Here is a 26,630-nt window from a genome sequence, read left to right on the forward strand (position 1 = left end):
TAACAAGTTAAATATTTTTGCAGCATCATTAGATTACATAAATGGAACATTTCAATCCACCTTTCTTTGACAGGTTCCAAGGTCAATATAGAAACAAGTAAAATAAGTTATTCTAACTTTATTTAATTTAGAATGCATAGATACTCAAGAGATAGTTTCATTTAAAAAAATCCATATTGGTATATATTGTTATCAAAACCCTGTGTAATCATTTTGTGAGTGAAAAACAGCTAATTTTTGTTTAATTTATATTCAATATTCTACTTACTCTTATTATCAATTATAGTAATCATGAAAACACTAATAATGATCCATAAATCTATATGCTATATCTGTGATTTCTACAGCGGAAAAAATAGTTTTAATTTTTTCTTTTGCTAGCAATTTCTCCAGCTAATTTATTTTAATTAACTGATTAGATAATTTATGTCATTAGTGTTAGCTGTCATCCAGTCTCTTCCAATTCCTGGTGACCTTATTGGCAACAGGATGAAATTCTGCCAGGTCCTGTCATCTGCACAATCGCCACCAGGTTCAAGGACATCGTTCTGACCACTCCGCCAGTCCCTCTCACCCAGGTTGTCCACTCCCTCATTGGTCCTCTGTTTCACCAAATGCGAGGTCCTCCTCCCGGGATTGCTTCCTAATGAGGTATCCAAGTCACATGAGTCAGACAACGTTTTGTTGTGGTCCACAAGGGTCTCATTCGCTAATTTTTGGAAACAGATTTCCAGGCCACTCTTCCTAGTCTGCCTTAGTTCTGCAGCTCCACTGAAACTTGTGCACTATGGTGACCCTGCTAATATCTGAAATGCCAGGGGCATTACATCCAGGATCACAGCCACATGCAAGCCTCCCGTATGACAAAGGACAGACATGTGGTGGAGATAATTGACACTCACTGCCATCAAGTCGATTTCAACTTATAGTAACCCTACAGGACAGAACAGACTGTCCAGGGAGTTTCCAAGGATGTAAATAGATTGCCTGATCTTTCTCCTACAAAGCAACTGGCGGGTTCGAACCACTGAACTTTTGATTAGCAGCCAAATGCTTTAACGGCTACATCACCCTTAAAGTAACTTGACTTAATGAAAATATAAAGGAAAACCTCGGAGGCCATATTGCTTGCTTTAATATATATATGTTTCTCTCCAAAACTGTCAAGATGTTAACCAATGCCAGCAAGAAAGAGATACTTTAATTAAAAACAAATCTATAATCTGTTCTGTCTTAAACAAAAGCAAAAACAGTGATTTCATTTGAAGCTGTAAGACAATGCATGATTGTGATTCTAGATGGGCTTAGAATAAAACTACTTGATTTTCAGATTCCATTTCATTGAGTGTTAATTAAAAAAAAGAAACTTATTTGGAAATATATGAATCTGAGAAAGTACTCACCAAAAAACACTATTTAAGGACATTGTTTTGAGTATGTTCCTACACACTTAACCATACAAACACATATACTTACAAGTCAGGTGTTATATGGTTTTATGATTTTATACAAAAAGTTTCATAAAGTTGTTTGTAATCTAGAATTCTTCAGATCAAAATGACAACAACAAAGAAAGAAACTGAGACAAGCGTGCTGAAATGCACAGCATGTAAGAAAGGCCCTCAGTCTGGGAAAGAGACGTACCCCTCACCACGCTTTGTATGTGCTTTCTGAGATGGAAACCAATGTAAGAACTGACTCTTTATATGCACACAGCCTCCTTCAAGGCAGAGGCAAAGGCGCTCTGGGCTTAATTTGGGGAATCCTTTTAAACGTGTGGCAGCAGAGGATATCCTGTTGGTGCATAGGTACCACCAAGCATAGTGGTATTGCATGATGGCTTGTGGGGGGAGGGATATCCACACTCTTATTGTGGAGGACAAAGCCTCCCTCTCTGCATTGAGCTGGCTGAACCCACATGCTGAGATTAGGCCTTTCCCACTGTAATTAAGTTGGAGAGCTGGGACTATCCACAGAGAGAACACTCTTCCTTTCATATTGTTCAAAGAATAAGACAGTGTCCCCACAAAGTGGAGAACAGGATCAGGAACAATTACTTTCAAATTGAATTTTTGAGACCAAAGTTGGATTTCCTGGAATAGAGAAGGTGCTGGACTCAGTCAAAATGTAATGTTGCACCTTCTTTGAGTCAGGTATTTTAGGTAAGTCAGTATTTGACTGTTACCATTGTTAGGTGATGTCAAGTCAACTCTGACTTGACTAGCGAATCTATTTCTACATTTTTTCCCTTAGAGTTGCTCCATACATGCAACCTGAATGGAAGAAAGGATTAGATTTTCTGCATTGTTTGGAAGCAATAGTCTCACTTTGCATCAGCTGTACATTTTTTCATTCTGTTAAAAGAAATACCTTAAATGAAAAATTACGTGAATAAATAAATTTGAAATTAGAGAAGATAGCAGGTTTTCATGCTTCCTTTAAAGGTTCCTACAATCATTAATGTGTTTTATTAGTCAAAAAGAGAATCCACTTTTGGGTATTTGTAAGAATATTTCTAGAAGGACAATTAGGAAACTGATAACAGTGGTTATCTTTGAAGCAGAGAAATGGTAACTGGGATGAGATGGAATCATTTGGTTGTTTTACATTTTAAATTTCTTTGCAATTTGAGTGCATTTTGGCATTTGCACAAATTACTTTTACTTTCACTATAACTTACGTTTCATTGAAAATATTAAGTATATTTAGGTTGAAACATAGAAAGGTGAATCATCTTCCTAATTTCTCAGGTGACACCTGTGTAGCGTAATCCTTATGAAAGCATGGCCATCAACGAATCAGCTAATTTGGGTAGAGGGCCTGCTGTACACACAGGAAAGTCAAGTGTCTAGAAGAAAAGAGGGAGAGAGATGGATCTGACTTCCCCTCCATTTGGCTTTAGGCCTAAAATGATTTAAATCGTAGCTGCTTCTTCATGACAGCAAATCCATACATAAAAATTACTTCAGGGCCTTATTGTCCTTTAATTAATGTCCTAGCTAGTTACCGAAAAGAAAAGAAAAAAAGTCCCTAATCAGCATTCCTGAGAAAGAAAAGCCCTCACTTCAAGTATGTACCTGCTGCCCCACAGGTGACAATGGAGATACTTCACCTTTGTTATCTTTCAGTGAAAAGTTGTGGTTGTTTGTTGCATCAGTCGTTAAGCTGAAGTAGAACTGGTGTCCATTGGACGGCTCATCTCTATCCACCGCACTGATTTTCTGGATAACCTAGGTACAGAGGAGGGAAGGCTTGAGCACACGTGGGATACCTGGCTATGTTCCCTGTGGCAAGAGCAAGCAATTTCACATCTTACAAGAATTGCCAACTTCCAGACTGAGCTGGTGGAAGCAAGAAGGATGACACTCATACGGACAATAATGTGAAGCCAATCAAGAAAGACCTAGGAAAAACAAAGTGAGTCCTTTTCAAAACTCACATTTGATTTTAGTTTTGAGAACTTTGGGAATCAAGTGCACCAGGTGACTAAACCAGGTGAGTAAACCTCACAGGACACAGAACAATAGAGATGAGTGGAACAAAACTAATGGAGACTGGGCTCTCCTCAGAATCTCAAAACAGCGCAACCCTGCTGTGTAATATGGGGAAGTGCCCAATAAAGCCTGGTGGACTGTACTTCTTAAAGGAGTCTGAACCCTTCCCCACCTAACTGGGCTTTCAAATGTTCGCTTACACTTACTGAGCAACTTCCAGCATCCCAATTAAACCAGATTTTGAAAGTTCCATTAATATTAGTTTCTGCTCCATCTCAAAATGTTCGTTTTGTTCAAAGCTGATGACAGTTTATTATCTAGCTGGCAGAATTTTAAAGACAACTTCTGCTGGATATTTTTAAAGCCATTGCAGACAAGCTGTGAGGTGTTCTGAGGACTCTTACCTGGCCTGGCTGGGCATTTTCACACACGGTGGTCTCATAATCCATGGCAAACTCAGGGGCATTGTCATTGATGTCGAGTATGGTGATGGCCACATAGCCTCTCCCTACTTGAGATGGGTTCTCTAACAAAGATGAAAATGTCTTAGCATTTACTCTGATAGTAAAGTCATTATTCTACAGCCATTTAAAAAAAAACAAAAACAAACAAAAAAAAAGCCCTTCCATTAAAAATTATTAGAATCAAGCAAAAATATTTGTCACCCTCAAGCTCTCAAGCACAGTTCTAGCAAATGAAATGATCAAGCCTCAAATGAAATTTGAAAGCAAACCATTATAGACTTGAAAGGGGGCTACAGGTAATCTGATCTAAGAATTTTTTATATACGGGGAATAAGAGTGTATTTTCACACACACACATATGTATGTACACATATGTATTTGTGTATGTATATTTAGAAAATTATTGAACAGAATGACCAGTGAACAGACGTATTGTTATATTCTTTGATGACGGGGCTTATATTTTTTGAATACACATTTATATTATGTACCTATGGCACCTAACAACAACATACTATGCATATGTAAAATTTACATATATCATATACATAGATGCATATGATTATGCATTCTCTTCCAATGATTTTCTTATCGGAAACTGAATTAACAGTGTCTGAAGTAACAGACACTGCAAACCTGGGTATTTTGGCTAGATATCATGTTACTGATTTTTTAAATAAAGCAAATTCAGCCATTCCATGCCAGCACAAATGCTACCCATGAAAGACCACTGGAAGGCAGTAAGAAGCTCTCTGAGACAGCTCGGGCTGTTACTCCACAGCTTCTCTTGTCTGACATTTTGTAAACAGAAACAAACCACAGAAGCAGACACAGCTAGTGGACATAACTAGGTTCCACAGCTTGAAAATTAGGGATTCAATTCAAATAGCCAACTGTTAGGATTCGAGTTTCTACCCTTAGGACAACCTGTCCTGTACTCCCAACGTCTTTGTCCTGATTTAATTTTAAACCTTACAACTTACGGCTCTCCATCGCGAGGACTGTGATGTTATGAACAGCACTGGTCTCTCGATCCAGAGATTTGGCAGTTGTAATAACTCCGCTGTTGGCGTCGATATTAAAATATCTCTCCAAGTCTGTGTTTCTGTCAATTGAATACCTAATTGAACATTTAAATTAAAAAAAAGCTTTAATATTCAAGTTTGATTACAGTTTGCCAAACTTAGTTCATTAATTGCATAGGCAATCATGAAATCCTATGATCTGCCATTTTAGGAACACAAATAAATGCAGGTTAAGAATGTTGCCCATGTGATAGTGGGTTAATTACCAGCTTGTCAGTAACCTAGCCATAATATAGATATCTTGACCATGGCTTTGAATATGCCACCATAAACTTCAAATACTTTGACTCCTGAAAACAATTTACAACACAACTAGTGGCCCTGGCCATGGGTAAAAAAAAAAAAAAAAAAAAAAAACTCACTGCCATAGATTTGATCCTGACTCATAGTGATCCCTTGTTAGGTTTACAAGGCAGTAGCTCTATGGAAGTAGGTTGCCCAACTTTCCTTCCAAGGAGTGGCTGGTGGGTTTGAACCACTAGCCTTCTGGTTAGCAATCAAATACCTTAGGCACTGTGCCACCAGAGCTCCCACGGGTATAGGTCCTTCTAAAATTACACCTATGTAGACATCTTGCCCACTGGTGTCAACGTCTTTTGTCTTGATTCTTGATGAGACAAGCCTGATACACAATCCCTTTTTTATACTGTATCACTCAGGGGTCTTGACTTGGGTTTCATGGATCTGCTTCAAAACAGAACCCCTAAAAATCCATGAATATTTTGGTGTGTAAAAGCCTTATCTCCAAGTACCTATGATCTAAAGTTTAGGGAAGATTAACACATTATATGTATTTGTATTCCATGTTACTGTTCATTCCATTCACCAAGTCTACCTTTACCTTATTAATGAACATCTTCAAATCCCCCTCACAGTCTTCCCAGTTGTGTGAGAAAAGACTTCTCATTTTAAAATAATTAAACAAATGGAGAAACACATACACATTTTATGTTGAAGAATTATTTTATATTTACATAGTAGTTCTCCAACTAATATTGTTAAAAGGAATCATCAACTGTTGATACTGTGTAGTGAAATATGAGAAACCTAAAAGAAAGACAAAATATCAGAAAACAAGTAACCACACACCAACAAATACTGTTGTCTCTGTGCAGCAATACATGTTTCAATGTAGAGACAATGAGGACATTATTGTCCTGTGGCTTCTATCTTCTCGATGACATGTGAGGACACATCATTGGCTGAGAGAACAGAGGGGAGACTAAGTGGTTTGAGGAAAAGGAGAGACAAGTGATTTTTTTTTTTTTATAGAATGGACAAAAATAAATAAGCTAGGAATAGCTAAGCAGTGAGGATGGTCCATTTGAGGAGCATAGTCATTAATTTAATGTGAAATCAGTCATCCCATTTGTCTGCTTTGGTCTATTTTCATCCATAGGTTTGAAAGTGAATAAAATGCAGAGGGTTGGATTTCACCTGCAAAGGCAATGAATGAGCAGAGGAGGAGGAAAGGAGTGAATCTACAGCAATGGTAATAATAAAGGGCCATGACATACAACTGGGAAGAGAGAAGTGAGCAAACTAGGAAAGGCAGATTGATATTGAGAAGATCCTGCTAGCATCAAAAGACTGGACGTCTTGATCAGGAGGCAGAATACCTCAGCAGGGAGGTAGTGGACAGAGAATGAGATGCTGGAGTAGGTTTCAGCAATAGAACACGTATGGAAACTGACAAGCCATGAGTCTGTTAATTGGAATTGATGGCTCAATTTGGGCACATCAACAGAACACTGGAGTTAAGAAGGGCAAAAATGTTAGAGAGCAAGGAGTTTGATGGATCAGGGATGAAGCCAAAGCATTTACTAATCCTCATGCCAGGAGGGATGGTGGAAAGGAATAGAACGATCCAAGTACAGCATCAACAATGAATGAGTGTAATTGCAAGGCCCAAGGCAGCAACAGTGAAATCACCCGTTGTATTGCACTGGGCTATCAGCTGCACAAGACCTCTTTAAAGTGTTAAAAAGCAAATACGTCATTTTGAGGATTAAGTTGCACCTGATTTCAATCAACTCAATGCATGTGAAAGCTGGACAATGCATAAGGAAGACCGAAAAAGAACTTATGCCTTTGAATTATAGTGTTGGTAAAGAATATTGAATATACCAGAGATTTCCAGACAAACCTGTCTTGGACGAAGTACAGCTAGAATGCTCTTTAGAAATGAGGACAGCAAGGATGTCCCTGGAGAAGGACATCAGGCTTGGTGAAGGGAAGGATCAGCAAAAAAGAGGAAGATCCTCTTTGGAAGACCAACCCAGTGGTTGCCACATTGGGTTCAAACAAGCAATTATGAGGATGGTGCAGTACCGGTCAATGTTGCATCTTGCTGTACCTAGGATGCTACGAGTTGGAACCAATGTCACAGCACCTAACAATAACAAGTGTATGAGTTACTTCAGAGGGCCATGGGTCACATGCATCTGGGAACAGAGACAGTTTTGTGCTTTTTCTTTTCCAATCCACTCATTTACTTTTCTTGTCTTAGTGTACAGGGAAAGTATTCATTACAATGATGAATACAAACAGTGAAGCAGATGTCCATTTTTTGTTCTTGAATTTAGGTTGAGAGCATTCTATCTTTCACCACTCAGTATAATGTTGGCTTTATGCTTTTATGAGGTTTCCTTTATCAGGATGAAGTTCTCTTCTACGTCTAGTTAGCTGATTTTTTTATCAAGAATGAATGTTTAATTTTGCCAAACACTTTTTCTACATCAATTGATATGATCATGTGGTTATTCTTTAATCTCTTATGATGGTGGATTCTTTTTATTTATTTGTGAATACTGAACAAGTCTTATGTTCCCAGGATAAACCCCATGTGGTTATGATGTATTTTTCTCATAGACATTGTTTGATTCAATTGTTAGTATTTTGTTGAGATTTTTACATATAGCAATAAGAGGTCTTAGAGCTCTGGTGGTGCAATGAGTAAGGCATTTGGCTGCTAACCAGAAGTTCAGCAGTTCAAACCCACCAGCTGCTCTGTGGGAGGAAGATGAGTCAATCTACTTCCATAAAGATTTGCAGCCTTGGAAAACCAACGGGGGTCACTATGAGTTAGAATCAACTTGACAGCAGTGGGTTTGGTTTTTTTGATTATATGGCTTTGGTGCTCAGGATAATGTTGGTCTCTAAAAAGAAGGGGAGATGGGGAGGTATTCTCTCTTCTATTTTTGTAAAAGATTGCATAGAATTGGTGTCAAATATTTGATAGAATTTGCCAGTGAAACAATTTCTTTTTCAGAAAACAAATATAATGTCTTCAAATAGGTATGGGGCTATCCAGGTTATCTATTTCATCTCAGGTGAATTCTGGTAGTTTACATTTTTTGAAGACTAGGTTCATCTCACCTATGTTGCCAATTTCCATAGGTGCCAAATTTCACAGCTCTCAAATTTAGATGAGTAGAGCTGATCACAGTATACCTTTATCATCCTTTTTATGTTTGTAGAGTCTGTAGTAAGATCCACTCTTTTTCTTCTAATAGCTATAATTTGTTTTTCTTCTTCTGTTTTCCTCTGTCAGTCCTTATTGGGGCTTACAGATACGACTGAGCTTTCCAAATAACAAGTTTTAGTTTCATTGAGTTTTTCTTTTTCTTTTTTAGTGTTTTCAAATGCATTCATTTCTACTCTTATCTTTATAATTTTCTTCCTTCAGTTGGCTTTGTGTTTATTTTGCTACCATTTTTTTCCCCAGTTTCTAGCCCATGCCAGGGGATAATGGAGGAAAAAAAAATAACAGTGAACTCATTATAAATTGAAAGAGACTTTAAATATGGTCTTCTTCCCCAAACTGCCTGTTATTTGCTTTTCAAAGTCCTTACAAGGTGCATTTTCTCCAGGGTTTATGACTACTCAGTGTGAGAAGCAGGGGCAGAGGTGCTTACCTAGAATAGAAATATCTATCTATCTATCTATCTATCTATCTATAATTGAGGAACAGGTAATCAGATGATATATATATATATAACCTGGAAAGATCGTGGAGAGGAAGTATTCCATTTCACTAATTAAACAGTTGTGATGGATGATGCAAATTGGTTGAAGCCACCTCTAGCCCACCTTATACGTTATCAATTAATTATATACACTTGTTGAGATCAGAAAAATGCGAAGGAGACAGAGGCCCTCTTCCCCTTCCCTTTTGGCAATCTTGGCTAGCAAACACAGCTGTGCACACACTGGGCAGTCATATTCTTATTCATGGGCTTCTCATTCACATAACCATGGCAGTGGAAGCGATATTCTTGAACCAGCCTAGCTCCTGTGGTGGACAAGGGACCACAGTTCCCGCTGCAGATGATTCATGTGTTGTTCAGAAGTATTTTCTGCAGGTTCAGTCTAGAGCCTCTTCTGTATTTTCAAAGACTTATATCCTCCTTATCATGAGTTGGAATTGACCCGATGGCAATGGTTTCTTTTCTTTGAATTATGAGTATGAACTATTTTCCATATGGAATATCTACAGTGCTTTCATTTTTCTGCTCTCAACTCAGATACAAAGGTCAGAAGTCACTTACAGAAAAACCTGACAAAGAGGTTGTTGTCCTGTTCTGTTCGTTCAGTGCTGACTCACAGTGACCCACAGAACAAAGCAGGGCCTGGTTCTGTACCACCCCACAATTGCTGCTATTTGAGCCCATTGTCTCAGCCACTGTGTCAATCCATGTTGTTGGGAGTTTTTCTATTTTTCATGAACCCTCTACTTTTCTAAGCATAATATCCTTCTCCCAGTAACTGGTCCCTCCTGATAACATGTCCAATGAATGTGAGATAAACTTGTTATCTACCCCAAATTGACTGGGAGATGAACTGGTTTCAAACTTGTAATGTTTTTCCCTTTGAAAATTCAGGGCATGCTCAAGTATATACACCATCACCAGTTCAGTCTCAGTTCAGCTTCTTCACTTCCACTTTTTTGAGACTGTGCATGCAGCCCACAGAAACACCCATTATTGCCAAAAATTTAATTTAAACCTTTGTTAATTTATTGGGAAGCAAAATCACCAAATTGGTAATTTTCCTAAATTGACTTCTGTGTTTTAAAAAAGATGTTAATTAAAAAAAAAAAAAAGATCTCAACAATACAATCAACCCACTTGACCTCATAGACATATACAGAGCACTCCACCCAATAAAAAACAATACACATTCTTTTCCAGTATATATGGCTCATTCTCCAAAACAGACCACATGCCAGGCCACAAATCAAGCCTTAATAAATTTTCAGACATCTAAATTCTACAAAAAAAGAAAACCATGTCTACATTCTACATACACAAATACACAAACAAAACAATAATAATATTATTTAATAGTACAAATAGACATCGATTTTCAGTCTTCTAAGAGAGATATATTCTCTGCACTGCTGCATTTGACAAAACATTATATGCAGTTTTTCTTATTGCTAACATGCTGTATAAATGTACATGTATTTGTGTGTATATCTGTATGGGTTATATTACATATATATACATATGAATGTAAGTACACATTGTAAACATAATCTTATGTATGTTTTCTCTAATGATAACAGCATAATTGATATTAATGATTGATATGATGTTTATACCTTAATACTCATGCACCCACCATGTATCAACTGAGCCAATACTAAAAGCCTGCTATTTTCCGATCTCTAAGTTAATCACTTAAGAGGATATTTACATATTCATGAAAAAAACAGGTTTCTAGATACTTACAAAGTAAAAATGTCTTGAACTTGACATAGTTATATCTAAGTGACTTCACTCAATTCACTGCAGGGCTAAAGTCAATGAGTAAAACACTTGTGTCACTCATCCAGAGTCTCACAGGTCACAGCATTAGAATAAAGACATTACATTTCAGATTCACTTAAGCTGTGTAATATCTCCACCCATTATTCACCTCATATCAAAATTCCAAATCTTTTGGGGATATAATTATCCCCTTGGCCCCTATATGTTTTTAAGAAGAAAATTCATGAGCAACCAACATCTCTGTCATTCAAGTATGCTTTGTTTCTCAATTATAAAGATTGTAGCTTCCATTTAGAAATTATAGGTTATTCTTGCAAGCTCTGGTGGCATAGTGCCTAAGGCATTTGACAGCTAATCAGAAGGCTGGCAGTTCAAAACCACCAGCCACTCCTTGAAAGGAAGATTTGACAATCTACTTCCACAGTGATACCACCTCGGAAACCTAAGGAAGGGTCGCTATGAGTTGTATCCTACTCAATAGCAGTTTTTTTTTAATGTTATTCTTAACAGCAACAATTTTCACTTAGGTTGAGGAAATAACACAGATTCACATATACGTGCTTGGTAATTTGTGAGTCATTTTAATTTTCTTATGTCTCTCCTCTCATTCATTCATTCATGTAAAAAACCAAAGCCCACTGTCGTCAAGTCAATTCTGACTCATAGCAACCCCCACTGGGTTTCCAAGGTGGGAAATCTTTACAGAAGTAGATTTCCCCATCTCCTTTCCACAGAGCAGCTGGTGGGTTTGAACTGTTAACCTTCTGCTTACCAGTCAAATGCCTTAGGCACTGTGCCACCAGAGCTCCTTTATTCATGTAAGTATTCAGCAAATATTTTTGACACTCAGTCACTTACCCTATTGGTTTATAAAGTGTATATAATAATTTTCAAAAGGCAGCCTGTAAAAAGTATTCAGGAGGAAATCGACATCTTGCTACCCTGAGTATCGGGGAGAACTACCATGGAGGACGGCATGGAGAACAAATGAGGTACTGGCTTGAGAAGTGATAGGAAACCTCAGCACAGCCAAGGAGCTACGGCACTGAAGCCACCTCTACACCAAAACTGTCCGGGGCAGCCCTGGTGGTTAGTCCATCTCTGGATCCCAGGGATTCTAGAACTCCCAGTATAAAGCTCCGGGTTTCCCTCTTTTCTACTAGCCCTCTCTAAAAGACAACAGTCTGCAGAAGAAGCATGAGTTAATGCATAAAGCTACCTGAGAAGCGAACTGGGAGAAACAATCCCTTACATAAAAGAAATAGAGAAAATATGGACACTTTCAGAATAACTGAGACATGGCTCTGGCTTAGAATCTGAGAGGGATGACTGACCTAACACGTGGGGAGGTTTGTGGGGAGTTCTGGGAGCTGCTATTTGTGGTTCCAGATCCCCTGGCTTGGGGCTGAGAAATGCAGCTGCCTGGGTCAATTACAGACTGAACTGGAAGGGGGAGGACTGGAGTTTCTCTAAGCAGAACCAAAATTTACTTCAAGGCAATTTCTGATGCTGTTAGCAGTGTGTAGTCACAATGAGCTCTCCATCTCCAGCAAATTGCAGCCTAAAATAGTTGGCTTCCTATAGTGTATGTTGAGGGACCAATTAGAGAGGTCACTTCCATATTTTTGTAACACAGCAGTTAATGCTTCTGCACTGTCTTTCCCCCCACCACCAATGTGGGCAGTTTTACACCTCAATAAAGCAGAAGCAAACAAACAAAACCAAACACCAACCAGTTATTACTGACCACACCTCTGAGGGGACTCAAACCACCAAGCTTTGGGTTAGCAGTCATGCTGCTTAATCATCTGAAGGCCCAGGGACTCCTTTACAGCTCAGTACTCAGCTTCAATCCCATTCCTATGATTGCCTAACAGCTCCAGCTCTACAACAACCTCAACCCAAGCACTCTGTATCTCAAACACAACTCATCAACCGTTCCCATAGGGTATATCCCCTTCTGAATTTTCCCATACTCAGAATGCATGGAGTATTTAAAATATACGCCACTTTTTGGTTTCTTAATCTTCAAAAGGAGCTCTGGTACCGCAGTGCCTAAGGCACTTGACTGCTAATCAAAGCCTGGCAGTTCAAACCCACCAGCCACTCCTTGGAAGGAAGGTTGGGCAATTCACTTCCGTAGTGATACCACCTCGTAAACCCAAGGAGGGGTTGCTATGAGTCGGGTCCGACTCCCTGGCACATAACAACAACAACAACCACCTTCAAAATCAAAACAAAACAAAAAAATGTAATGTCATATTTGAGAGACTTCTAATTTTATATTTAATATCTATTTTCCTTTTATTCTTAACAGAACCTGCTTTAGGCTGTGGCAGTGAAAAAGTACACTTCCAGCCTCTCCTATTGGTGTACTGTCCCTATACCTACATTCCAGCAGACTGGATGCAGGAAAAAGCTCTTGGGTCAAACCTCATTGAAAACACTTTGTCAACTTGACTAGGCTATGATTCTCAGTACTATGTAATTATCCTCCATTTTGTGATCCTATATAATTGCCCCCACTTTGTGATCTGATGTAATTATCTGATGTGCTGTAAATCCTCACCTCTATGATTAGTGAGGCAGGATTGGAGGTAGTTATAGTAATGAGCCAAGATACGATATACAAGATTAAGTTGGTACTTTGAGACAATCTCTTTTGAGATAAGAAAGATTAAGCAAGTGAGCAGAGATAAAGGAGCCCTCGCACTTTCAAGAAAGAAAATCTGGGAGCAGAGTATGTCCTTTGGACCCCAGGTCCATCTGCTAAGAACGTCCTAGACTCAGGGTGAGGCTGATGCCAAAACATATGGAGGTCACCAAGGACCTGTGGGTCCACAGTTGCTGAAAGGAGACAAGGACCTTCTCCAGAGCCCACAGAGAGAAAATCTTCCTCTCTAGCCGGCACCTTGAAGTGGGACTTCTAGTCTCCTGAGCTGTAGGACATTTTTGTTTCTTACAGCCATCCATTTATGGTATTTCTGTTACAACAGCAGGAGGTAACTGGGACAGATGGGCGTTGCTAGGTCTGCTGGCATTAGGTGTTGCCCCTTCCCCTTTCTCTCACTGTGGACATGAACGCAATTAAAAGAGATCCAAGATCAATCTTGTAAATACGAGATGAATAATGCTCGATAAAAGAATCCAAGGCCCTTGCTGACAATATGCGGCCACATGACCAGACCTTCACAGCATAGCTCCAGACTTCTTGTTACTAAGTCATTAGTGTTCAGCTTGGTTGCCACGAGCCAAGCACGACCTGTGATGACTGCAGGCAGGTATTGTTATTTCTGTAGCTCAGGACTGGAAACTAACGTCACAGCTGGTAGCTGGTGAAGCCAGAATTCAGAACCGTGCCAGTTTGAGCCATTTCCAGGATCCTGCACTGCTTCCAAATGAGCTTTCAGTATCTGCCGCCGACAACTTTATGAGTCAACCATTTTTTCACCTTTTCCCCCTACTCTTCTACCTAAACCTTTAAACCAGCCCAGTTGTTATATTAACTGAGGAATGAGACTATCATGCCTATCCCCATTCCTGTGCCTTTTCTCATGTTGGTCCGCCCTCATTCCCTTCCTTCCTCTTTTCCCATTATCTTAGTCATCCTGTTCACTTGCGTCAAACACACATTAAGCAGCGAGCCTTTCCAATTATATCAGAAACCATGCCTTTGGAAGAAAGCTTGCCCCATTCATCATCCATGTCATCTCCACATGCTTCCTGTGTTCATCACCATGAACCATTCACTGCCAGTTAGGTGGTGATATTTCCAGGCATGACCCTGCCACTAACCTAGTTTACTAATTTGAATAACATTTTCATTGCTCATTTCAAGTCTTGTTTCCTCATCTGGACAATATGAATGTTAACATGATGATTTCTGTTTTCCAGACTGAATACTGGGTCATTGGATGAGTTTTCATGTAAGATTTTCTATATAGCAAGAAGGCTGGGACTCTATATTATACATCAATATATCCTCAGTGTGTTGGAAGTCTGTTACCAAAGGAATTATCTAATGGATGCCTTTTATGCTCACTGCTCCTACTGGATAAGCTATGGACACCAAAGGGGTATGTCTTCCTTCATCTTCACTAGTGATTTTCTTATCACTCAGCTATCAATGTGCCAGCCACTGTCTGCAAAGAGCAAGTGCAGGTGAGTGGGCTGACTTAACACAAACATATCAGTGCTACACCAAAAATGGCAAAATATAATAAATGGGAATGAACAAATCAAAGGTATAGAAACAGCTGAATCATTTGAGTCGAAGGAGCACTCTGTCAACATATATGTGTGTGTGCTCCAAAAAGGAGCATATGGGTTTGAAAACAGACTTCACTAAAAACCCAGAACCACATTTTCTGTCTGACCAGGGAAATATAACATGGGAATAATAATGCTTGCCCTATGGGGCTTTAAAGGAGCTCTGGTGGCATAGTGCCTATGGCATTTGACTGCTAACCACAGGCTAGCAGTTCAAACCCACCAGCCACTCCTCGGAAGGAAGTCTGGGAAATCTATTTCTGAAAGATACTGCCTCAGAAACCCAAGGAGGGATCACTGTGAGTTGGAAAGAACTTGATAGCAGTGATTTTTTTTTTTTTTTTTTTTTAGCTATAGGGCTTTAATGAGAAGGAAATGTCTTGCAAGCAAACAATGAAGTTCAGTACTGAGCAACAGCAGATACCCGGTGCACATCTTCACATTCTCTTCTGATAAAGGCAACTTGACTTTCCTTCTGCTATTTTGATAGGACTTGCAATCAAAGGAAAGGAAAGGCTGTATGTGGTCCATCCCACAGCACTGTCTCAAAGAGAGTGTCCACTCACTCCTGCTACTCATATTTACAGACAATAGGACTCCTGTTTTTTGAAGACTGGCTATTCAATTTCTTGATTCCATTAGTGACCTCCAATTATTTCAATCAATATCGTTTCAGATAACTGAGGTGAATTTCTGTTGTTTGCAGTTAAAGAATCCCCACAGTTCTCTACAGGATAAATATGAATTAACCCTGTAATCTTTCTACCTGACAGCTGGTTCCCCATAATTTACAGCAAAAAGAGGATGGATTTCTGCATTATTTTTTAATCAGACTTTTCTATTGGCATTTTAACTGTGGGAAATAGTACCAGGTATGAATCAAGAGAAATGTAATTTCCAAGGATTCATTTTACCTGGAGTGTTTCAAAAAGCTCATTCTTTGGGAGTAGAGTTTTACTCTGTGGGAATATATCAAGGGATGGAAAAAAATGGGTCAGATCAATTAGCAATTCCTAACAAAGTGTGAAGATTATTTCCAGATATGAAGTAATAGTTCACACACATGCACACACAGAAAACATCTTACACTTTCACCATACTTGAACATATACTTTCATTTTTCATGAGAATTAAGTTAAACTGAATTAAGTTAAAAGAGGCTTTTGGAAGAGAATACACACCTCATATTCTCACAGAAGAGAATTTTGCTACTTCTCTAATTAACCAATTCTATTGTCAACACTACTATTTTTCTGAATATTACCAGCTCATTAAGTTATAAGAATCAGACCTTCACAAAAAATTTAGATTAAAAATCTGTGCAAATATATGCATCCATACAAGCTTCTCAAAAATGCACACTTTAAGCAGCCCAAATGTGCTTCTCCTTGTCACATGACATAATGTAATGCTTGATATTATTTTTATCACCTTTTGTCTGAGGACACACACAACCAGGAATGCTCATATAGCCCACAGGTGAATGCTAGGATCTGAGTCGCCTTGACTGTAAGTATAAATATGTGCTATGCTTAAACTGTTAGGAATGTTGAGAATGATTCCCTTATGCTTCTTCTTATCTCCAATCTGCTCTCATTTGTAATCATACCATGTTTCAATTCATTGGCTATTTTTAGTGTTGGGATTTGGGGCTTTCTGTACTGCAATGGAAATGAATTTGCTGATTTCATCATAGAATGCTATATTCCCAGGGAGTCACAAAAGAAAACACAAAATCGCCTTTGTGTGATGCTGGCTTGGCTCATCCAAGCCCTGCCTTTGCTTAAAGCTCTGTGAAGTCTGCCTAGTGAACCCCAGGTGACAGCCATTTATCTCACAATTTGCCACGTTACAGCTCTGGCCCTTTCTTCTTCATATTGTTTAACTTTTTATGGGATCTTATTTCTTCCAGCCAATTGTACGTTCGTCAAGGTCAGAGGACGTGTTTTATTCATCTGCGTTTTCCTGTCAATATTTTTCCCCAGTGCCTTGGATGGAGAGGTTCTTAATAAATGCATGTTGATTCATTGATCAGTCTATCAATGCTGATATGAGCAATGGATGGTCCTCTAGACTCCAGGCTGCTCTTATAATAGTTATCCTCTGCTTGATGAGGAAGCCACAGTCATGTTTCTACTGTTAGAAAGATGGCAGAATCAGCAGACCAGTCTTCCCTTCCAAGTTCAACAGATTAAGTTTAATATTTGTTTTTCATGGCCAAAATCAGTAAGTACAGAAAACTAAAAACCTGGAAATCTGCTTGCCCTCAATTACCCACTTTGCTTTAAAACTTGTTCTTTTTTTTGTTTTGCTATGATATCTTAAATTTCAACTAATTCCCACTATCAGTTCTGACTGCAGCTTGTAGTTTTCACATAGGAAATGAGAAAAATCTAACGGAATCATGGGTTAGGTAAGCTATTGGATGATAATGCTGATGTTAATTTCCACTGAATCACTTCCAACACACAGTGACCCCTATGTGGTAGAACAGAACTGTGCCATAGGATTTTTTCAGTTGTAGTCTTTATGGGAGTCACCACCAGGTTTCCCTCTTATGGAGCTTATGGGTGTGTTTTAACCACCAAACTTTTGGTTGCATGAGGGACAAGTGTAAAAACACATAACATTTCACAATAGTGGTATATCCTGGCCAACCATTGGGATTTGACTTTGTTTAATCTTTTCACCTGTTACAGACAAGAAGGCAAGATTCCTACAGTCAAATAGGTGCCCAGTCTTTGAAGGAAGGGGAGACATACATAGAGAACTTATTGTAGCCTTTGGTTGGTAAATTCCTAGTTTAGACAGGCATTGTAAAAATGTTGTGAAAGTTAGAAGTGTCATTAAAAGAGGATCACAATTTTACCTTGCTGGGTGCAAGTAAATTATTTCCTTCTAGACTTCTAATATCCTGGGCCATATATAAGTGAATATCCAACATATATATGGCATATGCTAGATTTCAGTATCATGTATTTTCAGTATTAAATACAAAGAATGTCGATAAATTCAAAAACTGATTATCCAATTTTCCATATTGTTTCACAATTCAAATATTATAATCTTAATTTGCAACACTTAAAATTAAACAAATACTGCTTTTACACCCTCAAAGAAATGCAATATTTCTAAAGGTGTGGAAGTACAAAGCCATTCACTGTTAAGATTCTTCCACTTCCATCTTGATCTGGACACTCACTTTGCTAGTACCTCTGAAAACTGTGCTACCTACCGACCCATCCACTAGCGTGTGACCATCCATTAGTGTATGCTGAGGTAAAGAGTCTACTTCATGATAGTTACAAAAATACCCAATACAAAAGATGTTTATAGCCATCAAATAGCTACTTACTTTTCTATCAATTGAAATACATGTGAATATAAAACTACCTTCAATGTAGGCTGCTAAAATTGTTACATGTAACACACAATGTCTCTGTTCATTGACTTTATGGCTACCAAAATAAAAGTATCAGGAAACCAATAATTGTTGTTTTTGTTATGTGCCGTCGAGTCAAAACCAACTCATAGCGACCCCGCCTTGGGTTTCTGAGGCAGTATCACTACGGAAGTAGGATTGCCCAACCTTCCTTCCGACGAGTGGCTGGTGGGTTTGAACCTCCAGCCGTCTGGTTAGCAGGCAAGTGTCTTAGCCACTATGCTACCAGAGCTCCCGGAAACCAATAATAGCAATCTATAATATCAACAATTCCTAACATTTCAGTCGTTACTCTCAGTTTGAAATCATTTCCTTTCACTTTCTCATTTTATCATCAAAAAAGCCTAGGATGAAGTAGGGTTTAGGATTGATCTTCCTTTTTCCTGAGTCACTTGGACACTTAGGAGATTATAAGAGTAATTCCTAAGGTAAATCACGCAGCAAACAGCAGTACTCAGGAAGAAAATGAGTGTTCTGAAGAATGCACAGAAGGAAACATAACATCATCAAACTTCTAACCGAGGAGACGGTCCCTAAAGAATATTATGAAAGCACAGAGGGTAAGAAATATGTGAGAGACAAATGCAGAAGCAAACAAGCGATGAATGATGGTACTGACCAAACAAACAAAGGGTAACACCGTCCACGAAGACAATGTTCTACATTCTACTTGGGTGACTAGCAACTGGTATCTTAGAAAAAGCTTGTGAGCAGAAAGCTAGGGTGCAGTTATTGCTCTCAGCCCATCCAGAACAAAAAAGAGTGAGGAAAATCAAAGATTCATGGAACAATGAGTCCAAAGCACTAGAGGGCATGTGAACTCCAGCCTCTATGACCCTCAGACCTGAACTAGATGGTGTCCTGCTACCACTGCTGACCTCTCTGAAAGGGATTACAATAGGAGGTCTTGGATAGAGTGGGAGAAAAATGGGGAACAAAACCCAAAATCAAAAAAAAAAAAAAAAAAAAAGACCAACTTACTGGTCGGATAGACTGCTGGAACCCCTGAGACTATGGCCCTTACACACCCTTCAAGCCTGAAACTGAACTCACTGTTGTGGCTCAAACGTTAGCCAAACAATGACAACAGGAACACCAGGGAGGTGTTAACCATGGCTTACAAAAAGTAATGATATCGAAAGGCCAGCATCTGTCCGGGGATAATGCTCAGAAGGCAAGAAAGAATGGGAAAAAAGCACACATGGAAATGATAAATACAGGGAGGAAGTGGGGAGTGTGTTGTTACATTGAGGATTGCAATCAATGTCCTGAATAAAAATGCATATGAATTGTTCAATGGAAAATCAATTTGCTCTGTAAAACTTTCACCCAAATCACAATAAAAAGTTAAAAAAAAAAAAAGTAACACATAGTATACAAAATTATTTTTCTACATCTTACTTGGGTGAGTAGTAACTGGGGTCTTAAAATCTTGTGAGCGGCCATCTAAGATGCAACTATTGGTGTCTCCTCATCCAGAGCAAAGAAGACTCAGAAAAATCAAAGATGCATGGAAGTAGTTAGTCCAAAGGACTAATGGACCATGAGAACCTCAGCCTATATGACCCCGAGACCAGAAGAATTATATGTGCCCAGATACCAATGCCATTCACTCTGAGAGGGATCAAAATTGGAGATTCTGGAGAGAGTAGGAGACGAATGTGAAACAAAACTCAAAATCATAAAAAAAGACCAGGTTTTACTTTAAAGAAAGTAAAAATAAGGTATATACGTGGTGCCTGTCATCTGCTCCTTCTCTTTCTCTGTCATGAAGATCTTTATCTACAAAATCCACAGAGTTCAGACCTTGGCCATTTCTGTCTCTGTGGGCACACCTGCGCTCACTTTCATCTCTGTCTAACCTAAGTTGTCACTATCCCCTGGGGCTTAGGCGTCCCTTTTCCTTCCAAGAGTATCATACAATACTGTTGATTTTTTCAAGTAAAAGAGTAGAAATAGTAAAATATTTTACCTGAAAAGATTTCAACAGACTGATGCACAAAGATTAAAATGTTAACATGTTATTATGTGCCGTCAAGCCGGGCCTGACTCATACCGACCCCTCCTTGGGTTTCGGAGGCAGTGTCACTACAGAAGTAGATTGCCCAACCTTCCTTCCAAGGAGTGGCTGGTGGGTTTGAACTGCCAGCCTTCTGGTTAGCAGTCAAGTGCCTTAGGCACTATGCTACCAGAGCTCCCAACATGATAAATCAAAATCACCTCAAACCCTTTCATTTATTTAGGACCTGAATTATGACATATATTGCTGTGTCTCTTCTTTCTCTATTTCCTCCGCTTCCTGAAACCATATCTCTCGTCCTGTCCATTAAATTAAATGAATCAAAAAGAACTTAGACCCTAACTAGCTGATCTATGCATGAAACTGTGCCACAGTTAATTGTTCATGAGCGAGGGGATTTAAGTGAGTCTCCAAGAGGTGGGATGCTGTAATAAAATCAAAATTACAGTTAGTTCTAAATCATTTATGGCCACTGCACAATTTGGTGGATGGAGCTGAGTTTAGGTCTGGGAGTGGTATCAACAATGCACCACTACAGGGAGGAGGGGGAGACTAGATGTGTCTGGCATTTTAGTGCACAGAAAATTATATTTTTAGAAATGGTTTATGATCATAGCACTAAAAAAAGTAGAGCCATCCAAATAGCCTAAATTTGATGTCACTGATATGGGACAATGTGTATGACTTCATTTTTTAACAACTATTTAATCTGTACCGACTCTTTGCTATGTTGTTATTGTTGTTATGTGCCGTTGAGTCAGCCCTGACTCATAGCGACCCCTCCTTGGGTTTCCGAGGCAGTATCACTATGGAAGTAGGACTGCCCAACCTTCCTTCCGAGGAGTGGCTGACTCTTTGCTATAACTATGCCTAAATGTGTAAGTATGTGTACATATGTGTGTGTATGTGTGTATATGTATGGACACACACACATGACTAAATTATATAAGATTATGAGCTTTTCTTAACCATGTGTCATTGTCAAATTATGGATATTTTTCACATAACTTTAGAGTTGATGTCAACTTCAGTCAAAAGTTAAATCTAAAGCACTAAGCATCATTAAATGTCAGCTAAATCTAAAAGTTTGTGGTTAATTTATAAGCTACACACATCTTAATTCAAAATGTTTGTTGATTTCTTCATTGTTTTATTGCATTTTTTGGTGAAATTTGCACAGATTTAGTTCCCATTTAACAATATCTGTACACATTGTTCAGTGATATTGGTTACATTTTCTGCAATGTGTCAACATTCTCATTATTTCCATTCTGATTGTTCTGTTTCCACTAATCTAGCTTCCCTGCTCTCCTTACTTTGTGATCTTTGCTTGAGGGTAATAATGACCATTTGGGCTCAGAGAGCTGATAATTTAAAGGAGGGCAGTACTCACCGGTGATACTTTTTGGTTTATGGCCCGGTGTAGTATCTGGCTGAAACATGAACTCTAGGAGTGCATTTAGTTCCCAGTTTAAAGGACATCGCAGGATTCTCAGGAGATCCTCTAGTGTCTTCTAACCCAGTACGTCTGGCCTTCTTCCGGAATTTGAGGTATGATCTATGTTTTATCTCCCATTCTTTCTGGGACTGTGTATTGTGTGTCTGGCCACAATGGTTGTCAGTAGTAGTGGGGCTCCACATAGTTCTTCTGGTCACAGGAGAGACAAGACCCTGGTCCCCATGATGCACTGGTCCTGAAGACTAGTGTCTTCTCTGAGTCTTCCCTTCTTCCTCTTGTGCTCTAATTGAGCACAGACCAACAGCTGTGTCTTATTAGCCACAGGCAAGGTTTTAAGACACCAGATGCAACTCACCAAACTATGACATAGAGCACTATCTTTGTGAACTAGGCTTGGACAATTAACTGAGTTGTCTTCCGGGGATGTTTACTGATTTTTTACCTTACAGGCTTTTTAATGAAAATCAAACTTTCACATTCAAAAGTGAAGTATCTTACTTATGAATCCAAGTTAAGGTATTTAATAAAATGCATTTCATTTGGAATCTATTATATTTATGACCAAAACCAAACCAAACTTACTGCCATCGGGTCAGATCTGACTCAGCGACGCCTCCTTGGGTTTCCGAGGCAGTATCACTACGGAAGCAGATTGCCCAGTCTTCCTTCTGAGGAGTGGCCGCTGGATTTGAACCGCCGGCCCCTAGTTAGCAGTCAAATGCCTTAGGCACTATACTACTAGAGCTCCTATGTTTATGATAGTCACTCAAGAAGACATTTTTATCCTATTGACACACACAAGCACACTCACATATGTGTACATCTCAGATTGTCAATTACAGATAATAAGTGGGAAATGGAGTACTGGGACACACTGAACTGCTTCCATGTCACCATTCTATTAGTGCTAAAGAGAATAAGGTGCTGTAACAACGTGCATGGCTGATCCAGGTCTACTAAAGAGCATGCCTTCTCATTGGTCCTTACACATGGTCCTTACACCTGCTTCCATAAAGATTTACAGCCTTGGAAACCCTACTCGGCCTTATAGGGTCACTGGGCCTTGGAATCAACTCAGCAGCAGTGGCTAGGATAAATGTGGATAGGATAAGCTAAAAAAAAAAAAAAAACACAAAAAACAAAAAAACTTGTAGCTTCCAAATGAGCCAATATGAGTAGTAATTTGTTCAATTACTCACTTAAATCGTATATAAATATTTTTTCTAATAGCCACATTTATCTTATACAGAGGCTATCTGGCACTTCATTTTTTAACGTGGTCTGCTTTGAAAGAGGCTCAGGGGGACTGGTTTGCTGGGAACATCAGCTATAGTTTGTGAGTAATAGGACCACTAAATCCATCGCTACCTTATAATGGTCTTAGGTAATCAGAAGACTCATTTTTGACTTCGTAAAATGTTGTTTTTCTCGTCCCGCTTCACTTTTGCTGCTACAGCTCAATTCCTATCTCAACTGGTTTGCACTCGCTACGGACAAAGAGGCTGATGATGTAGAAAGATGAGTTAGGAACACAGGCACACTGGCATCACAGTGGAGGGGGGGCTGTTACCTCACAGGGCTGTTGGAGGAATCTGGGTCGTGAGCCGTCACAGTGCCGATGATATTCCCAACCTGGGTGGCTTCTGACACTTCCATGGGGTACAGGGGGGAGGAAAACACGGGGGGCTCATCCACATCCTCCACAATTATCTTCACAGTTGTCGTGTCACTGAACGGCCCCAGACTCAGGAAGCGAGGGTCAGCATCTTTATTTGCAGCTTCGATCCGGAGTGTGTAACTTGTTTTGGTTTCAAAGTCCAGTTCCTGTAAGGAACGTTATTAGGAAAATTAAATCACCAATTAAATAGTCAGCAAAGCAGAGCCTTTTCATCTGCGAATGTCAATAAACACAGAACGCACTCTCTAGGAAATGCACCATCAGCATTCAGAAATAAGAAATACTGATGTCAGGCACAGGCCCGGCTGCTTTTCCGGCTCGCAGCCATGGTAAGTGGCTTTTGCGCTAACTCAATCCACCCTCCTGCCCTGCACTGCACAGACAAATGCAGGTCTTTAAAATATTATTTGAAAGACAATGGATAAGATCTAAAAATCTTTTCCAACAGGGATATCAGCACAAAATTCTTCAACTACGGAGTTTAACTGTATGACCCAGAGGTACACATTACAAAGAAAGAAAAATACGACTTTCTGTTGAATCTCTCGTTTAAAAGGTCAGTCTCATCCATCCTGTGGGACTACGTTAGGGTCTTGAGGTTTCAGATGCTCGAAGTGCAGCTGCAGAGGCCAGCCTAGCTGACTGGGGCTGTTCAAAACACAGCCTTCCTCAGGGAAGGTGGTTGACAGATTCCAGAATCTCTTCTGCGACTGTCTCACAGGATTAACGTGGTAGCAGTCTCCTCCAGGATCCCTGGATGATACAAATGGACTGCACTCGGCCGGTAATCCAGAGGCTGGGGGTTCAAATCCACTCAGCAGCACCACGGAAGAAAGAGCTGGAGATCTGCTTCTGTGGAAAATATAGTCTGGAAAACTCCAGAGCAATTGTGCCCCGGAGCCCACAGGGACGCCTAAGGCACAGTCAACAGCAAAACAAATCCAACAGCTAAGAGCTTCCTCAAAATCAGTGACCCTATTTTGGCAGCTTTAAAAAAAAAAATTAAGGACAGTTCAACTATTGCACAAGGGAAATGTCATCTGTGATGGCAAGACTCACACACACAACATGTACAAGGCGCCAATGGCCAACACTCTTCACTTTCTTTCCTGGAGACAGTGAGTCACAGGTTTTTAGGACTTTCAACCTCAGTCTCACCACTGGAAAAATGCCCCCAAACATTCCTTTACATTAGAATCATGTAAACTTTTAAACTTAGCAAAGAATTTACAGGAAATACCCTCAAATATAAAGCAGATTTCACTCATCAGTACTTAAAGAAAAAACTAAGAAAAATAGGCTAAGATGTAATATTGAGCATTGTAACCCAAGCTGATCCATTATACATATGTACATAGATGTGCGGTACTGATGTACACATGTGAATGTTCCAGCTCATTCTACAGAGGGTTACATGTGGATTAAAATGACTGAACCAATGTAGTTATGTAAGTATGAAATAAGATACACATAAACTAGCTATATAACAGGGGATGTATGTGTGTCTACTATAAATGTGTTTGCAAAAATATTACCTAGAGATTCTACAGCTCACCACTAGTAAATACTGAGAAAAAAGTTGTAAATCAATGCACAGAACAGGCTTACAATACAGGCAGTCATGAGATGATGAACATCTGATTTACAGACAACTCCTATTGTCATATTGTTAGGTACCGTCAAGCTGGTTCCAACTCATAACGACCCTGTATACAACAGAACAAAACACTGTCCAGTCATACGCCATGATCACAAGCATCACCATACTTGAGCCCATCATTGCAGCCACTGTGTCAGCCCATTCCACTGAGGGTCTTCCCCTTTTTTGCTCACCCTCTATCCTCCTCCAGGGACTGGTGTCTTCTGACAACATGACCAAGTACATGAGAAGAAGTCTGGCCATTCTTGCTTCCAAAGAGCATTCCAGCTGTACTTCCTTTGAGACATATTTGTTCATTCTTCTGGTAGTCCGTGTTACATTCAATATTCTTTGCCAACACCACAATTCACATGGATGGATTCATCTGCAGTCTTCCTTGTTCACTGTCCAACTCTGACATGCATATGAGGCTACTGAAAATACCATGGCTTGGGTCAGGTGCACCTTAGTTTTCAAAGCGACATATTTGATCTTAAACACTTTAAAGATGTCTTTTGCAACAGATTTGTCCAACGCAGTAAATCATCTGATTTCTTGACTACTGCTTCCATGTGCATTGACTGTGGATTCAAGTAAAGTGAAATCCTTGACAATTTCAATGCAACTTGTCTTTTAATGTCATGTAAATTTGTCCTCACTTTGGAACAACCAATGCTTACTGGTAACAAAACCTTCATCACAATCACATTCATTTGCTGCACCTGCAGCTTTTCAATAATTGAAAAGGATTTGAGATTCTTCTTACAGTGAAGTAAAGCATAAATACGTATCTCATGCATGTGTTTCAACTCACCTACAAATTCCACTTAGAGACTTTTAAAGACACACTTAGTAACTGATCTTGTAATCCAATGACCGCTGCTGTCTAGACCAGGGGCACTTACTGAATTATCTCTTTGTTCACTGTATCTCATCTGCTATCCTGTAAGCTCTAGATGTGTTTTGTTCAACAGCAGTTTTCCTAGTGCCTACCGTGATACTGGTATGTAGAAGAAATTCAGTAAGTTTTTATTGGGTTAGAAAAGTCCAGAACACGATTATCTAGACCACAAGAGTCTCCTAACTGAAGTATACCTTTGCCCCAGAGAATCTTGATGGCAAGTAGAAGGGAAGGATGCAAAAAGAAACACAATCTGATATATTTATTTTCTTGACCATAAAAATCTTCATTGAACTGCTCTGGGGAAATAAAGGTTTTGTTCCTAACTGAGGCTGTAGATACATGATAGTGCCAGACTCAATACCAAATTATCTATTTCAGTGACATTTTTTAAGGTGAGCATGT

General features: G+C 39.3%; 1 protein-coding gene across 1 annotated transcript in view; it reads right to left on the bottom strand.

Annotated features, from left to right (window-relative positions):
• CDH7 (cadherin 7) overlaps positions 1-26,630 on the bottom strand; it is a 156,289-nt gene that overhangs the window by 40,117 nt on the left and 89,542 nt on the right. Inside the window, exons 6-9 of the mRNA XM_007935485.2 lie at positions 23,578-23,831; positions 4,942-5,078; positions 3,899-4,020; positions 3,113-3,230 (exon numbers count right to left, since the gene is read on the bottom strand). Coding sequence (XP_007933676.1) covers positions 3,113-3,230; positions 3,899-4,020; positions 4,942-5,078; positions 23,578-23,831 — 631 coding nt within the window. The remainder of the gene's footprint in view (positions 1-3,112; positions 3,231-3,898; positions 4,021-4,941; positions 5,079-23,577; positions 23,832-26,630) is intronic.

Source organism: Orycteropus afer, unplaced genomic scaffold (assembly GCF_000298275.1).
Source record: "Orycteropus afer afer isolate SDZICR_OR568_19922 unplaced genomic scaffold, OryAfe1.0 scaffold00029, whole genome shotgun sequence".
Classification (NCBI taxonomy): domain Eukaryota; kingdom Metazoa; phylum Chordata; class Mammalia; order Tubulidentata; family Orycteropodidae; genus Orycteropus; species Orycteropus afer.